This window comes from Globicephala melas, chromosome 20 (assembly GCF_963455315.2).
Source record: "Globicephala melas chromosome 20, mGloMel1.2, whole genome shotgun sequence".
In the NCBI taxonomy this organism is placed as follows: Eukaryota; Metazoa; Chordata; class Mammalia; order Artiodactyla; family Delphinidae; genus Globicephala; species Globicephala melas.
The window spans coordinates 19,318,027-19,334,259 of record NC_083333.1 but is presented as its reverse complement, the minus strand read 5'-3'; the positions used below and the strand labels follow the sequence as shown (position 1 = coordinate 19,334,259).

Here is a 16,233-nt window from a genome sequence, read left to right as displayed (position 1 = left end):
CTACAACTCCCACGCTGCACGGCGCGGCCACCTCACTCCCCTCCCTGCCCGCTCAGCCCTCGGGAGACGCCGCTCTCCGGATCGGAAGTTGACGCGAACGCTTCCGGGTCTCGCGGCATGATGTCTCGAGTCATGTGATACCAAGATGGCGGCGCCGCGGTAGCAGTCTCTGGGTTGTGGCGTCCGGGGAGTCGCGACGGTTTCTGCCCTCGGGCCGTGGGGGCTGCCACGCCTGGATGGTCCGTGCGGCGGCCCGTACCCCCGCATTGGGCACCTGTTCAGGGCTGAGGCTGTTGCCGTGGCGGTGGGTTCTGGGGAGTGCCGGTGACCTCTCTGCGGGTGCCCTGCGCCGGCTGTGGTCGCCCGAAGAGTAGAAGGGCAGCCGGCCTCCCGGTCTTCCCGACTCGCGGAGTTCCTCAAGCCTCCGAGAGCTCTGAAGGAGCCACAGCTCTGAGGGGCTGCGGGAGTTCGAGCCCGCGGGTATGTGATCGGCTGCCTCGTACCCCTGAGGGCGCAAAGAAGCCCGTAAGAACTTTGCTTCCTCCTCCAGAGGCCTGGCTCCTCGCTTTGGCTACCCCCGCATTCTTTCCCACTTCCTCTCAATGTACTCACCATATATCTGGAAATATGATCAGCGCCCCTGACGTGGTGGCCTTCACCAAAGAGGATGAATACGAGGAGGAACCTTACAATGAGCCGGCCCTGCCCGAGGAGTACTCGGTGCCGCTCTTCCCCTTCGCCAGCCAAGGAGCCAGTCCATGGTCCAAACTGTCCGGGGCCAAGTTCTCTCGGGACTTCATCCTTATTTCCGAGTTCTCTGAGCAGGTGGGACCCCAGCCCTTACTGACCATCCCCAATGACACCAAAGTTTTCGGTACTTTTGATCTCAATTACTTCTCTTTGCGGATCATGTCTGTGGATTACCAGGCCTCCTTCGTGGGCCATCCCCCTGGTTCTGCCTACCCCAAGCTGAACTTCGTGGAGGATTCCAAGGTCGTGCTGGGAGACTCCAAGGAGGGGGCCTTTGCCTACGTGCACCACCTCACCCTGTACGACCTGGAGGCCCGTGGCTTCGTGAGGCCCTTTTGTATGGCTTATATCTCAGCAGACCAGCACAAAATCATGCAGCAGTTCCAGGAGCTCTCAGCTGAATTTTCCAAAGCTTCAGAGTGCTTGAAAACAGGCAACAGGAAGGCATTTGCTGGGGAACTTGAAAAAAAACTGAAAGACCTGGATTACACCAGGACAGTGCTGCACACCGAGACAGAGATCCAGAAGAAAGCCAACGACAAAGGTTTTTACTCATCTCAGGCCATCGAGAAGGCCAATGAGCTGGCCAGTGTGGAGAAGTCCATCATCGAACATCAAGACCTGCTGAGGCAGATCCGCTCGTACCCTCATCGGAAGTTGAGGGGGTCCGATTTGTGTCCTGGGGAGATGGCGCACACCCAGGATCCGCCCAGCCAGGCAGCCACTACCTCTGACCCCGAAGAGTCTGCTGACAGAGACCATTACACCTGCAGACCCACCTACACCCCAAAACTCATCAAAGCAAAGTCCACCAAGTGTTTTGACAAGAAGCTGAAGACCTTGGAAGAGCTCTGCGACACCGAGTACTTCACCCAGACCCTGGCCCAGCTCAGCCACATTGAGCACATTTTCAGAGGAGACCTGTGCTACCTCCTGACCAGTCAGATCGACAGAGCACTCCTGAAGCAACAGCATATCACAAACTTCCTCTTTGAAGACTTGGTAGAGGTCGATGACAGGGGGGAAGAGAAACAGCAGAGTGCACCCCCTAAGCCCAGTCACGACAGGCCGCCTTCCAGGTCGGTAGAAGAATGTCCAGTTCCTCAAGTGTTAATTAGCGTGGGCTCCTACAAGTCCAGTGTGGAGTCCGTGCTAATCAAGATGGAGCAGGAACTTGGGGAGGAGGGGTCCAGGGAAGTGGAGGTGACAGAGTCAAGCAGTTTTGACCCCCAGGAAAACTTGGACTACCTGGATATGGACATGAAAGGAAGCATCAGCAGTGGAGAGAGCATTGAGGTTCTTGGCACGGAGAAGTCCACCTCTGTGCTGTCTAAGTCTGACAGCCAGGCCAGCCTCACGGTGCCCTTGAGCCCCCAGGTGGTCCGGAGCAAGGCTGTCAGCCACAGGACGATCAGCGGGGACAGTATTGAAGTCCTCAGCACCTGCCCCTCTGAGGCCCTCATCCCCGACGACTTCAAGGCCAGTTACCCAAGTGCCATTAATGAAGAAGAGTCCTACGCAGATGACGGTGGGGGAGCCATCCACTTCCAGGCAGGCCTCAGCCCGCCGGAGCTGGGGGAGGCCGAGGAGGGCGGCTTGGGGGTCACCCCGTCACAGACAGACTCCTGCTGCATTGGGAGGGAGGGTGGCACTCTGCGGGTGCCGCTCTCCACCCCGGGCCACACGCTCTCTGACGAGGACGGGGTCGTGAGTGTCCCCCCGCAGCGCTACCGGCAGAAGGACCAGGAGTTCCACATGGACTTCTCGGTGGAAAACGCCAACGCCTCTTCCCGAGACAGCGGTTCCGAAGGCTTCCCTGCTTATGAGCTGGACCCGAGCCACCTTCTGATCAGCCGGGACGGCAGTAAGACCAGCCTGGATGACCGCTCCGACGCCACCAGCTACGGGAGCAGCGTCATCTCCTCCAGCTCCGACAGGACTCCCTCTTCTGTTCCTCCCACTGGCCCCTCTTCCGAGAGGCATAAGAAGAGGGCGGGCCAGAACGCCTTAAGATTCATCCGCCAGTACCCCTTTGCCCACCCAGCCATCTACTCCCTGCTCAGCGGGAGGACGCTCGTGATCCTCGGGGAGGAGGAGGCCGCAGTCAGGAAGCTTGTGACCGCGCTGTCCATCTTTGTCCCCAGCTACAGCCTCCACGCCAAGCCCGTGAAGCACTGGGTGTCCTCTCCATTGCACATCACGGATTTTCAGAAGTGGAAGCTTATTGGTCTGCAGAGGTAATTGGTCACAGGTGGTGGGGATGGGCCCTGGCTGGTCAGAGATGAGGCTTCAGGTGGCCGTCCCTCTGGGTGAGGTTCACGAGTCGGTGTGGTGGCCCCAGAACCAGGAGGCCTGGCTTCCAGATTGGCCCCAGCACCAACTCGCTGTGTCGCTTTTGGCAAATCCTCTTCCTTTTCTGACCTGTTGCCTTGTCTGTCACATGAGGGGTTGCAGTTCCTAAGTGGTTCCCAACCTGGTCTGCACCCTGCTGTGTCAGAATGGTTTGGGAGGATTTTCTAGAATGCCGCAGGGTTGCGCTTGGGTTGGCCTGGGGTACGACGTGGAGTTCGCCTGGTGTGCAGCGAGGTTTGGGAACGACTGGACCGCTGGGTCTCAGGTCCCTGCTGAGTCTCTAACTCACGCTATGGGGTAAATGACTGAGGCGGGGTCTGCCTCTGAGGAGGGCAGGGGTGCTGGCAGAGGCAGCCGCCCCGGCTCTCCCTCCCCTGTCCCCTCTGCCCCAGGAGCCCATCCCCTCCCCCCGCCCCCTGGAAGCTTTCTCCTTTTTCCCCACGTCACCGGCTTGTGCTGTAGCAGGTTCTTTTGGGTTTTTCCACGTTCTGCTTGTCTGGCTCGGGGGACTTCTGCCCTGGCGTGCGCACTGGGCTCACTTCTCTCCCCGCACCTGCCTTTGCTCACCTGAGACTCATGCGCGTCAAGCTGGGTGATGGTAGGAGTCCACTCTCTGGACTACGGAGAGGGCAGGAGGCCTTTCCTCCCTGTGGCAGTCAGCGCCTTTATGCGGGTCCCTGGCATCCGTGAGGTCAGCATCCCAAGCCGCCTCGTGTTCGCCCTGCTCACGGCCACCTGACTCGCTCGATCCCTGGCCGCCCCGCGGGGGCATGGTGGTGGGATTCAAGCCCGGGGCGCTTCCACGTCCACTTCACTCTCGGGCCGTGCTGGCGGGGCTGGGGTACGAGCTGGAGGGGCCCTGCTCTGGGAGAATTCGTGCTCTGGAGGCCAGAGCCCGGCGGCACAGGGAGCAGAGAGCTCTGACGGGGGCGCCTCACATGGGAGGCGTGGGACGGGTGCCCGGAGGAGGTCTGGGGTCTCTGGCTTGAGTGGCAGGGAGGCTGGGGTCGCCGTGGGGGAACAGTGAGGACGGGCCTGCCAAACAGGGGCAAGCCCAGCCCGTGGGCATCGTGGGAGTGTGGACGCAGGGCCGAGGCTCAGCGGGTGCCCGGGCCCCCGCGCCCCTGCCGGCGCCAAGTTTGAGCAGGGGTTGGGGTGGGGGCAGGCCTTTAAGGGACTGTGTTTGGCTGCTGTTCTCGGTGGGATGACGGGCGGGCGGCCCCTACACACACACCTTCCCGTCTCCAACTCTCCCTTCTCACCCCAACCCCTGACCTTTGATTTTTTTTTTGCCTCAAAAGATGGAGAATCTAAAACACACGTCAGTTTATCGACATCACCTGGCTTATCCAGGACCAGGTTCGGGATGGCCTTGCCCTTTCCAGAGGCTTCCCCTGAGCTTCCTTCCTTAGAACGCGGTGGCAGGCAAATGAGGTGCATCCTTCACGTCAGTTCCACTCTCCTGGGCACCCAACTGCAGTGCTGTGTTGAGAAGGATTCTGCGGCCCGGCGTGGCTGCACTGGGGAGCCAGCTGTGATCAATCACGATGTCTCTGGGATGCAGGCGGGGGTAGCGGCAGGTGGCAGTGTCCCTGGAAGGGGGCTGTGAGCTGCTCCTCCGCAGTGGGCACCTGGGCAGTGCCTTCCTCCCTCCTGGGAAAATAGTGGTCATTTGCCAGATACTTACTGAGAGCCATTACAGGCCAGCCGCTGTGCCTGGAGCCAGGATACAGGTGCGTCAGCAGGGGGGCGTCGCGTGACAGGGCTGCCCTCGCTCCCGTCCCAGCGTCACCACCCCGTGGGCTGGCGCTCCCCCAGGCTGTTTCCATTTGCACGAGGAAGACCTGCCTGGTGCTGGCAAGTGTCGGGGACCCATCGTGTCTGACCTGCGCCTGCTCTGTGCAGGCGCTGCTCTGATGTCCTGGGGGGCAGTGGAGGGGGGCGCCGATCGCCGTGTGGAAGGCAGGCCAGGTGGCCGGGGTGGAGCCGGGCCCTCGCCTCCAGACTTGGAGCCGTGGAGGGTCCCTCCAGGAAAGCGGGAGGCCCGTCAGCAGTGACAGCTGAGACCTTTCTAGGGAATGTCTGGTGACTCGTCCCACGAAGCCCTCCCTCCCACACCCCTGAGCGCACACAGGTGCTGGGAATCGGGAGATCTGCCCCCGGAGGGCCCTGCTCCGGCGGGCACCACGGTCGACGGGTCAGGGACCTTGCCCCCCAGGGCACGTGTCACTGGAGGGTCGGCCGAGGGGCCAGGAGGAGAGAGGGGACTGGATTCGCTGCGGCTCACCCGAAGGCATCCCGGGCGGTGAGCAGCGGACCCGGTGGGGCGGCGCCATGAGGGGACGAGCCGTGGCCCCAGCTGTCGGGCGTGGAGGCTCCTGCCGCTATCCCGCGGAGCAGGGAAGGGCTGCCCCCGGGATGCACGCAGAGCCCCGGCCCCGGGGGTGCCCAGAGCTGCAGGTGGCTAGTGAGACGGCCCCGCAGTCAGATCCAGCACTGAGACGGAGAGGCAGGTGGAGGCCCACCTGAGGGTCAGCATTTAAGGGTGTGAGCAGAGGGCTGCCTTTGTGTGTCTACGGGGCTCGGTCCCGGGTGCTGGATCAGTCTGGGATCCGAGAGCTGTGGCCTAGGACAGTCCCTTCCCCCCGCCCGGGCACTTGGACTGTGTGTAGGACTGTTCCTCAGGACTCTTACCCCAGAACCACCAGTGGCATTGGCCCTGCATTTTTCTTTTTCCACTGAAGTAGGCCCTCTGCCTGGAAATGCTTGTCAGTCAGATCAGACATTTGTGGGTGTAAGAGACGGATAAACAATCAGGTTGGTTTCCCACGATTATAAATCAAACCCAGCAATAATCGGGTTGCTTACTAAGCAGCAGTGAGAAGGCCTGGACTGTTTGGAAGACAGCTCCATTCTGCGCGGGGAGGTGCTGGTGTTGCGTCAGAGGCCTTGGGTTGAATCCCGGCTCAGCCGCCTTCTACGTGGGTGACCTAGGACAAGCCACAGTCCCTCTGCGGGCCCAGTGTCCTCATCTTTGCAGAGTCCCCCCGCCACCCCGGCCGTAATGAAGTTCAAGACGGGGGTGGGCGGGGTGCTGCCCGAGGGACAGAGGCCCGGCCGCACCTCCTCCCGTGTCATCTGGCCTCCGGAGGACCTTTGAGGGGAGCCAATGAAGGAAGAGTTTGGAGGCGCAAAAGAGGTGGTGCCACCGTGGGCGGGAGTAGGCTGGGGCGCCAGAGCCTGGGGAGAGGCTGGCCTGAGGTGGGCGGCAGCCAAGTGTAGGGCAGGAAGATGAGGTGAGGCATTTAGCTCGTGGCCCAGCCCCCGGGGCGGGAGGTAAGGGTCACCCAGGAGCAGGCGGGGAGCCGCCGGCAAGTCTGACTCCTCGTGGCCTGTGGTGGGGGGCCCGGCCCCGCTTGCCCCTGCGCCTGCCGTGCTCTGCAGTCCCCAGAGCCCACCTCTCTTAGGACTCCGAGGCCCCTCCTCCAGTGCCTTCCCAGCCCGCGGCCGCTGCTGTGGACACGGAGGCCATGCCTCCCCTCACTGGGCCGGCTCGTGTGCGTGTCCTTTCTTCCCAGCCAGGCCAGGCCCCAGGTCACTGCCTGGAATACGCTAGGCGCACGATAAACGACTGTCAACTCTACAAGAAGAGAACACCCATGAGGGGGAAGTATGATGAGGTGACCTCAGTCCCAAGAGACCGTCAGTCCTTTTACAACTACTTCACAAGCCCCAGCTTCCAGAGGAGCGTCAGTGTGTGAAGCGGCTGGTCAGCCAGCCGTTTGCTGGACTCTGCAGGGTAATCCCAGCTCCTCTGGGAGACCTGGTCTAGACGGGGTGGTCAGGGGCCGCTTACTGAGGCCGACACTCTGGCCTCCTTCCCTCGCTGAGTGAACCCGGCCTGCCTGTCTCTGATGTGCCGGGCACGGCATGGGGTGCGGTCCTGGGTCTGCAGGAGCTCCTGGCGCCACACCGGTCAGTGCCAGGCCGGTGGCGAGGGCCAGACGCTGTCCTGAGCGCCACAGCCTGTGCCTCCGCTGTGACGCCAGAGGCAGGACCATCGTCCTTGCCTCACAGCCGAGGCTCGGAAGTTAAGGACCTTGCCCCGGGTCACAGAGCAAGAACGAGGAGCGAACAGGTCCGGGAAGGGCCCCACGGAAAGCCTGGGGAGGGACAGCTGGGGCGTCAGGGGCAGCAGGAAGCAGGTTGTCAGGGCCTCGTGGGCCACACTAGGCACTTGACCTTGGTCGTGAGAGGGGTGAGGAGCCTCGAAGGCCGTGGTGGCCAGACCTGCCTTCCAGAGTGTGCCGGCGAGTGGGGCTGGGTGGGGGCTGGCCTCACGGCAGGGGCCCACCCCAGCTTCTGCCTCCTGACCTTGGCCTGTGTGTTTCAGGGTGGCGTCCCCCGCCAGTGCCGGCACTCTCCACGCCCTGAGCCGCTACAGCCGCTACACGAGCATCCTGGACCTGGACCGGAAGACCCTGCGCTGCCCCCTCTACAGAGGCACCCTGGTGCCCCGGCTGGCGGACCACCGCACACACATCAAGCGGGGCAGCACCTACTCCCTGCACGTGCAGAGTGTGCTCACGCAGCTCTGCGCCAAGGCCTTCCTCTATGCCTTCTGCCGCCACCTGCACCTGCCTGCCCGCGGCACGGAAGCTGAGGGGTTGGCCGCCAGCCGCCAGGCCAGCTTCTTGCAGCTGAACCTGGGGCTGGTGAACGAAGACGTCAAGGTGGTCCAGTACCTGGCAGAGCTGCTGAAGCTACACTACACGCGGGAGCCTTCCGCAGCCGGCCAACCCGTGCTCAGGTTCGACTACGTCCCCAGTTTCCTATACAAGATCTGAGGTCAGGCCCGGCCACTGTGACCAAGACCTGTGACTCGGTACGGGGAGGGCGTTGGCATGACCGGGGGTCTTCTGAGCTGTTTAGACTTCTGGTGTCGTTGGCAGGAAGGAAACCGAGGTGGCAGCCGTGGTTCCCAGGTGGCTCTGGGCAAGGACGGTGGGGGCGCTGGCCCCCTGGTGGCATCTGGAAGGACGGTAACAGCTCGCGGCCCCTTGGAGAGTGGCCTGGGGTTGGGACTGGGGGCCAGGGCAGAAGAAAGCTTCGGCACTGTGATGAGGGACAGGGAGGCGGAGCCTGCAGGGAGGACCACGCCGGCCCTCTTGCGCAGCAACATCAAGGGGAGCAGCCGTTAACTGGATTATTTGCTCGAAAGCAGGACAGTGGAACGTCCATTGCCTAGTGCAGACCCCAGCCGGACCTTTCGCGTGCCCTTGTGGAGCCGCCCTCCCAGGGGAGGTCCCTGGATGCTCCCTGCCCTGTCCTCACGTCCTCGCCAGGCACGGAGGGGCCTGCCGCTGGGCTCCCAGGCTCAGCGGAGTGACCAGTCACTGGCCCCTGGTCATCAGAACCGCTGTCGTGGGGGCCTGGGCACAGGCTTCCTGCTGTGCGGGCGAGGAGCCACCAGCTGTCCTGGGGGTGCCGACACTGTCCTCTCGGGGAGGGTCTGCAGGTGGGCTGGCGCTCGCCCGGCAGAGGTCACCGCAGACCGTCGCTACCACTTCACTACCTCACGGGGTGTCGCGGGCACGGGGCAGCCAGCGGGCTGGGATCTCCTCCGGGAAGGCCGTGCTGGCCTGGAGCACACGCACTCACAGCAGCTCGTTCCGCCCCAGCTGAGTCCCAGCCCCACTTCCTGTTTACCCACCAGGACCCTCCTGACACAGTTACCACTGGTGTGTGTAGGTGGATGGTTTTTTGCAACCTTGAAAATGTCATACTTTTCTTCTTTAAGTTGTTTGTCCCTGAGCAGGGAGAACTCTTGGTATTACTGCTTTTTAATTTTTTTCCCCAAGTTGTGGTAAAACGCACCTGAACCAGCCATAGTGGTTGCTCCTGAGCATGCGTGCGTGTCTGCCAGGGCCGTGTTCTGTGTCGTCAGAGTCCTGCTGTTGAGACCTGGTCCGCCACCAGCTTTGCAGCACACCACAGCGGTCAGGACCCCCGGTGACCAAGGAGGCTTCGTATCATCTCTTTCCCATGGCCCTCCCTGCCCAGGCTTCTGGTCAGGGTCCCCATTCCTGCCAGAGTGTGATTCTGCTCCGGAGGCCGTGACCAAGGCCCACTGTGACAGGGCTGCCACCGCATCTCCTCGGGTCCTCGCACCTGTGCTGTCACCTGTGTCCCTCAGAGAGGCGTCTCCAGGGACCACATGGCAGCTTCCGAACGTGCAGTGTGGGTGCTGGTGGGAAGGCTGCCCTCCTGTTACCACCGCCCCCCTTGTGTTCAGATGCTGCTTTGTTTTCTAGGTAGGTGGCTAATTGCATCTACTTGGGCCTCCTGGGACACGAGCTTGTGACACCTTATGTCCGAGGGAAGAGCGGTCCATGGGGCCCAAATGACCAGATGGGAAGCGATCATGGGCCCACCCCTGTTTCGTTCCCGGGCCACCAACATGGCCTCTGTGGTTCACACCTCGCACCTGGGAAGCCAGAAAGGGCAGCAGGTCAGTCACACTGGCCTAGAAGCGAAAGTCCACTCTGGAGGGTGTTTGTGCAGAAGCTCCGCCTCGGGCGAGCCCTGCCGGTGCGAGAAGGCCTGGCCATGGGGCGGCCGCAGAGAGGGCACCCAGAGCCCCTCTCCTGAGCTGTTTCTTCATTGAGGAGTAGAGCTGTATTCGCTGACTAGTGGCTGAACTCCAGCATTTAAATTTTGGTTAAAATCCAGCTTTGCAGCGTGGCAGTTTCACAGAATGCTTGATGCCAAGTATGTTTCTCTTCAAAGGGAGCTCAAAGGGGAACCAGGCCCTCCCGGCCCCGCCACGCTGGGGACTGGAACCTGCCAGGAGTCTCAGATGCACCTGAGTCTGAGTGGTGGGGGCCTGTGCAACGAACTCATCTCGTCGGGAATCTTAAGAGGTTTTCCCTGGTAATAGGTCAGCAAGCGTCCAAATGCTGAGAAACGCTTCAAAAATCAGAGGGTGTCAGTGCCCTTAGTACTTTTTCAATTCTAAGTATTGCCTCGAAGGCCCAGGCACCAAAACCTTGAGGTTTGTTTCAACTTCACTTCCAGTCCATTACCTGCCCCCCAACCCTGCCTTTTTTCTTTTTCCAGTACGCAGGCCTCTCACTGTTGTGGTGTCTCCCGTTGCGGAGCACAGGCTCCGGACACGCAGGCTCAGCGGCCATGGCTCACGGGCCCAGCCGCTCCACGGCACGTTGGATCTTCCCGGACTGGGGCACGAACCTGCGTCCCCTGCATCGGCAGGTGGACTCTCAACCACTGCGCCACCAGGGAAGCCCCCACCCTGCCTTTTTAAAGCAGTCCAGGTTAAGAAGAACCTGCCCAGGCTGGCATTTATGCAGTAGTGATTTCCAGAAGCTCCACGGTAGACATCAGCTGAACCCTTTTCTAGCACCTGTGGCCCTGGGGACCCTACTCCTTTAGTAGAATCTGGAAATGGGCTGTGATAGCCCAGCTGCCATTTCCTATCTAGCTCTGAATTTCTTGCTTCAGATGAGTTACTGTGTGCAAAGTATCATAGACTTCATCCCCAAACAAGTGACAAATCCCATGTCAAAATCCCAGGATGGCCGATAGATTCTCCCCAGAGTGCCAGGGCTGCTGCAGCTCGTGACACGTCCCTGGAGGCCCAGCGGCCTGGAAGATCTCGCACGCAGCTCGCCACCCACTCCACCACTGCTGGGCGCGTGCCCCCCCCCCCCTTCCCAGCCTGATGGTGCCTGGCCGGTCAGCTTCTCCACGTGGCCCACGTCATCTTTGCACAGGCAGGAGCCCTCCTGGGCTGGTGCGGTCCATCAGTCCATGTGGACAGCCTTCGGAGGCACCAGCCCCCCAAGCCAGCATCAGCTCTTACCTCCCATCTCCCTAGAGGCTCAAGAAAGTGCCTTGGCTCGTGCTTTGAAGCAAACCAGCTAGCTTTCTGGCTTTTTCCCAATATTGTGATAGAAACTGATACAACTGGAATTTTTGAGAGAGAGATGGTATTAACATTGCAAAAAGGAAAAGTATCAAACCTCTACTTCTGGCTGGAAGGAAAACCAGCCTAGCCTCAGCTAAGGCTGGAGCACACCCAGCTGTTCTGAGCCCGTCCTGCTTTGAGGTTTGGTTTCAGCTGCGGGGAGGAGGGAGCACTTGGCCATGAATCAAGTGCTGGTCTGGGGCCTAGCCTCCCGGGAGTGCTTGTGTGGTGGCCTTTGTCTCTTGCGGGGGCGGGGGGAAGAGTCAAGCTCCTGGGTGTAAGGCTGTTTCCACAGCTGTGGAGGTGGCAGCCACCCTGCCCGCTGCGCTGGAGCCCCGGGGCGTCAACTGCAGCTGTGTTAAGGCCACGGTGAGAAGCATAGTGCGTGAGGACGTCGTATTTGTCATTTTTTGAAAACCTGTATTATTACTGCATGCTCCTCGTCGTGTGTGAGCGTGAGTCCCACCGGGTGAGCCGTGGTCACTGCGGCCAGGGCGAGAGCACGCTGCACGCCACATGCGTGCCTGCAGCTCCCGGTGTGGCTGCACCAGAGTTCAACCAGTCATGCCAAACCAATAGTAGGAGGTGTACTTTTTAAGAAATTAATTTATTTGAGTTGAGATATTTTTGAGATATAAAAATTGGTTGTATTTTTTAAAGCTATAATTCTTGTAGACATTCTGTGGTTAAAAATTTGTGCTTATTATATATGGTCATCTATGTTTTGCACTTGAGATTTGTGAAAAATAAAGTTTCTGTGGGAAGGTGACCTCTGGTTTCCTGATCACGGGAGGGAGGTGGTTGTCTGCTCAGCGGCTTGGGACCAGGTTTCCTGGCCTGCCTGCCCTGGGCTGGGGGAAGGGGATCACATCCCCCTCCCGCCCAGGTGCTGTAAGCGGCCCTCCCACGGAGCTGGGTGGCACCTGAATAGACCCGTCTAACTTGTGATTCTGATTGAAAGCACAGCAGAAGGGCCAGGACGCTCCCTCCTCGTTTGCGACGGTTATAACTGAGTCCTCCTTTGGTGCCCACGGGGGAGCAGATAGCAACGGGCAGCTCTTCCAAGCTCGAACTTCGGTGCTTCTGGCTGCCGCAGCAAGTCAGGGAAGCCCAGGGACTCTTAAGAGTGGAGTCTTCCCAGTAACCCTGCCCTCCACCCGTCTGGATAATTAAGGCTGAATGGCTAAATTGTATTTCATTTTTCCAGAACAACTATACGTAGCTGTGAGAAAGTGAGGTTCACATTTAAACTCCTTAATAACTTGTCCCAGGATGACTAACACTGAGCCTTAAACAAATGTTGGTTTGTGAACAAGGTAAAAAAAGCAAAGTCCGAAACAGGGCCTGTGTGGGGCCTCCAGGGCGCTGGGTCCCTGGGCGGGCGGGCACTCCTCTAGAAGTCGGGCAGGCCGGGCAGAGGGAAGAGGGCGGCGAAGCTCTCCACCTCTGCCCTGAGTGCCGCCACAGCCCGCTGATGATCCTCGGCCCCTGCCAGCTTCTCCGTGAACTCCTTCAGGGTAGCCTTCACCCCCACGGTGTCCTGGATCTGCAGGGTCAGCTCTATCCCTGCACCAGCGAGAGACGCCACTGCCCGTGTGCCCCCGGCGGCCGGGCCCGACTGCTCTGCTGTCCACGCGCCCGCCACCCTCTCAGCCCACGCGGTCTACTGGGCGATGCTCTGGCTCCCGGCCCTGCTCCAGCCTTGACGCAGAGCCGTCCTTCATCCCGACCGCACAGCCCCACGCGGCCAGTGTCCACGCCTCTCCTCACCTCTGTGAATAAAATGGGCAACTTTTTGGAAATCTTCTTCCAAGAGTCCTCGGGATGTCAGCGCCGGGGTCCCCAAGCGCAGTCCGCTGGGCCGCAGGGCGCTTTTGTCACCTTCAAGAGAAACAGGCTCTGTCCCTGGGCTGCACCCGTCTCCCCACTGACCGTCGGGCACTGGGAAGGGGCTCGTGGGCAAAAGGAATAGGCCCACGGACGCTGGCTCACACCTCGGCTGCGCTACTTGAAATATCAGGAGAGCCGCCTTTTGCGACGTGGTCCTTGCTCCTGACACCAGGGCAGCATCTGTCTGGGTTTCAGGGGCATCGCCCACATCTTATTCACGACCCGCTGAGAAATGCAGCCGGTTTTCCAGAGGCCCCAGCCTCCCTCTCCCTCTCCGTCCCCAGCGGGGTCAGCGCCGTGTCAGAGGGGGCGGGCAGGAGAGCACGGCCTGGCCCCATCCAACGCTGCACATCTTGTCCCCAGAGCCAAGTCACCATCGGCCTTGAGAGGTGCAGACAGGAGAGGGCTGAGGACGCTCACCTGGGCAGGTGTTCTTGTTGCAGGCGATGGAACAGGCTTCCAGCACCTTCTCAGCCCGGCCGCCGTCTGTGCCTTTGGAGCGGAGGTCCACGAGGATCAAGTGGTTGTCAGAACCACCTGGAAACCGGGTTAGACACATGGAAGCCAAACCCATGCCGAGCCAAGGGATCTTTCTCTTCCAAAGAAACGGGGGTGTGTGACCCCCACCACGTGTCCTGCGGGGCTGTCATCACCTGCTGAAGACCATATACCCCAGGGCCTCAGAGTTTGAGAAGAAGCAGAGTAGTTTAAAAAGGGAACCTGAGGACGTAGAGGGGGCTGAGGGCAAACGACCAGCCCAGGCGGCCCGCTGCCACATCCCAACCTGTCAGGTGCCAGGGCAGCACCTCGAAGCCTGTTGGGGTGATGACGTCATCTGGGAATGTGCCCCTTTTCTCTAAGTCCACCCGCAAGGCTCCCTCTGAGGGGGCCTCAGAGTAGCGGGCAGTGGGCGATCTAGGTGACAGGGTGACGGGCACGTCAGGTGCAGACACTGCCAGCCATCGTGTGCTTTAACCCCAATGCTGCGAGGATGATAGTATTTTCAAAGTGGTGCAGAAGAGATATGGAAGAACTTTCTGGAACGGCCCAAGGAATCTTCCAAGCACCTGATCTTCACTTTGAACTCTAGTTAATCCCTGGGTTAACTAGACCCCCATCGCTGACTTAGGCGATGACCGCGGCTTCAAAGACGCATGTGGCCTAAGCGGATGTGCTGCTCTGGACCCACAGCCCCCTTGCTTGCCACGTGGCTTTAGGAACCTCAGACGCCCATTTGTAAAATAAGACCAGCGATTCCCAAAGCTATCTCGAGGTTTGAACGAGGTCGTGTATACAGAGCTGCGGGGATCCCGAGTCACCCCAAGGCTGTGGCCACCGTGCCCAGGCCAGGACCCTACAGCCACACCCTGACAGGGCCGGGACGGGCTCTGTTCCTGTCGTACCTGTGACCACTTTGTAGCCCAGCGCCATCAAGGTCTCGGCCAGAGCCCTGCAGTTGGCCAGCACCTGGCGCTGGTAGAGTCTGAACTCCGGAGTCATGGCCTGCTTCAGAGCCACCGCCACCCCTGGCAGGAGATGAAGACAGACCGTGAGTCAAATAAACACCCGTCTCCACTTGGGCTTCCCAGCTTCTCAGTGTCACCCAGGGCGGCAGGTTACATCTCCTCCCAAAATGATCCCTTTTAACCCTGCAATTACCCGGCTAAGCCTCAGACCTCTCTCTCTGAGCAAGTGCTTTTGAGGTGGCCTCTCTCCAGCATGAAGTCTCGGGCTAAGGAAATCACCAGGGGAGAGCTGTTCCCAGCAAGATGGATTTTATGTCCTTTTTAAGCTCGACGTGTGTAAACGGATCACTTAGCTGCTGATGCTTTGATGCCAAATTATGCACCTTTCAGAGCAGAGTCCAGATGAGAGGTACAGGCCTGACCTACCTGCACACCCAGACTCCTCTGGGACCTTGTTCGATCCCCAGGGCTGCTTAAAGGGGCACAGAGATGGAGGAGGATGCAAACCACGTGCCCACGTCCTGGCACAGGAGCCCCCAGTCCGTGTGTGGAGAACGGCCTGGAGAGGCTGGAGGGCTGGCATTCCCCCACTGGAGGGCGCTGAGCGGGTGGGTGTAAGGGGAGCGGCCCCTGCCCACTCTGGAGCCTAAAACTCCCCCTTCACTGCTCCCTCCACACCCCTTCTCGTATACACCGGTACTTCTCCTGACGGTCTCCCAATGGGGACAGGACACCTTTGTCCTGGCTCCCCCACCAACTGCTCTGCTCCAAAGACGGAGTAAAAGCTCTGAGGTCATCAGATTTTCTCAGGCTCGGGTACAACCAGAGAAGGAGTATGTCTATGACAGCTGCTGGGCCATCATGGAATAGGACCTAGGAGGTACCAGCGTGGCCCCAAAGTCAAGGCCGAGGGTCAGACACGGGTGTCGCCGTCCTCTCCCCTGGAGGCCAGGAGACCAGGGGAGGGCCGCCCGCCCGCTCCGTGCTCCTTCGGCTGTGCAGTCTTCCGTTGTCAGGTCCCCTCCCCGCGGTTTCTCAGGGGCTCAGGTGGGGCCTGCCCGACTCAGTGGAGTGGCCGTCACCTCTGTCCCTGCTGACATATGCACTGCTCCCCTTCCCTGACTCGTCAGCACCTCTTAGACAGTGCACACGCTCTGGGGGATGGGCTATGGGGGAGCTGCCCGAGGCGTGTGGCCACGGGGCCTGGGCAAGGTGGGTCTGCATTACCAGCAATGGCGTGGTTGTGGGGGCCCCCCTGCAGGCCTGGGAACACAGCAGAGTTGATGAGTGACTCCAGGTTGTAGCGAGTCTCTCTGCCCGTCTTCGGGTCCACGCTGCGCACTCCTGGACATAAGACAACACGGGACATGGGACAGGCGATCCCCTGTTTTCTCCCCACCTGGACACAGACCCGGCCCCACTCCTGGAGGCAATGCTGCAGGCCAGGGAGGGTGCTTGTTCCCAGGGGGGCTGGGTGGGGGAACCACCCTTCCTTTGACCCTTCAAAGGTCAAAGGAAGGGGCTTCCCTGGTGGTGCAGTGGTTAAGAATCTGCTTGCCAGTGCAGGGGACACGGGTTCGAGCCCTGGTCCGGGAAGATCCCACATGCCACGGAGCAACTAAGCTCATGTGCCACAACTACTTAGCCTGCACCCTAGAGCCTGCAAGTCACAACTACTGAGCCCACGTGCCTAGAGCCCGTACTTGGCAGCAATGAGAAGCCCGTGCACCGTAACTAGAGAAAACCCGCGTGCAGCAACAAAGACCCAATGCAGCCAAAAAAAAAAAA

General features: G+C 60.4%; 2 protein-coding genes across 5 annotated transcripts in view; one reads left to right on the top strand and one right to left on the bottom strand.

The window, feature by feature from the left end:
- Positions 1–140: 140 nt before the first annotated feature.
- On the top strand, positions 141–11,881 carry SMCR8 (SMCR8-C9orf72 complex subunit). 2 transcript variants are annotated; one of them, XR_009560256.2, is made up of 3 exons: positions 141–2,987; positions 7,496–9,416; positions 10,222–11,881. XR_009560256.2 is itself a non-coding variant. In XM_030861227.3 (2 exons), exons 1-2 carry the CDS (start codon positions 628–630, stop codon positions 7,947–7,949), a joined length of 2,814 nt encoding a protein of 937 aa, XP_030717087.2. In that variant the 5' UTR covers positions 141–627; the 3' UTR covers positions 7,950–11,880. The 2 variants fall into 2 exon arrangements, 1 of the variants encoding a protein (XP_030717087.2); XM_030861227.3 differs by having other exon boundaries at positions 7,496–11,880.
- The window catches only part of SHMT1 (serine hydroxymethyltransferase 1), a 60,778-nt gene continuing 56,220 nt past the window's right edge, over positions 11,676–16,233 (bottom strand). For all 3 annotated transcript variants that reach the window (XM_060290156.2, XM_060290157.2, XM_030861230.2), the window contains 5 exons: positions 15,673–15,789; positions 14,383–14,505; positions 13,400–13,516; positions 12,860–12,970; positions 11,676–12,655 (listed from right to left, as the gene is read on the bottom strand). In XM_060290156.2, coding sequence (XP_060146139.1) covers positions 12,483–12,655; positions 12,860–12,970; positions 13,400–13,516; positions 14,383–14,505; positions 15,673–15,789 — 641 coding nt within the window. In that variant the 3' untranslated portion in view covers positions 11,676–12,482. The remainder of the gene's footprint in view (positions 12,656–12,859; positions 12,971–13,399; positions 13,517–14,382; positions 14,506–15,672; positions 15,790–16,233) is intronic.

What these genes read in the sequence shown, in the direction of transcription:
- SMCR8 (XM_030861227.3), top strand. Translation starts at nt 628, where the DNA reads ATGATCAGCGCCCCTGACGTGGTGGCCTTCACCAAAGAGGATGAATAC. An exon ending in AAGCTTATTGGTCTGCAGAG is followed by an intron (nt 2,988 to 7,495) that starts GTAATTGGTCAC and finishes TGTGTGTTTCAG; the next exon opens with GGTGGCGTCCCCCGCCAGTG.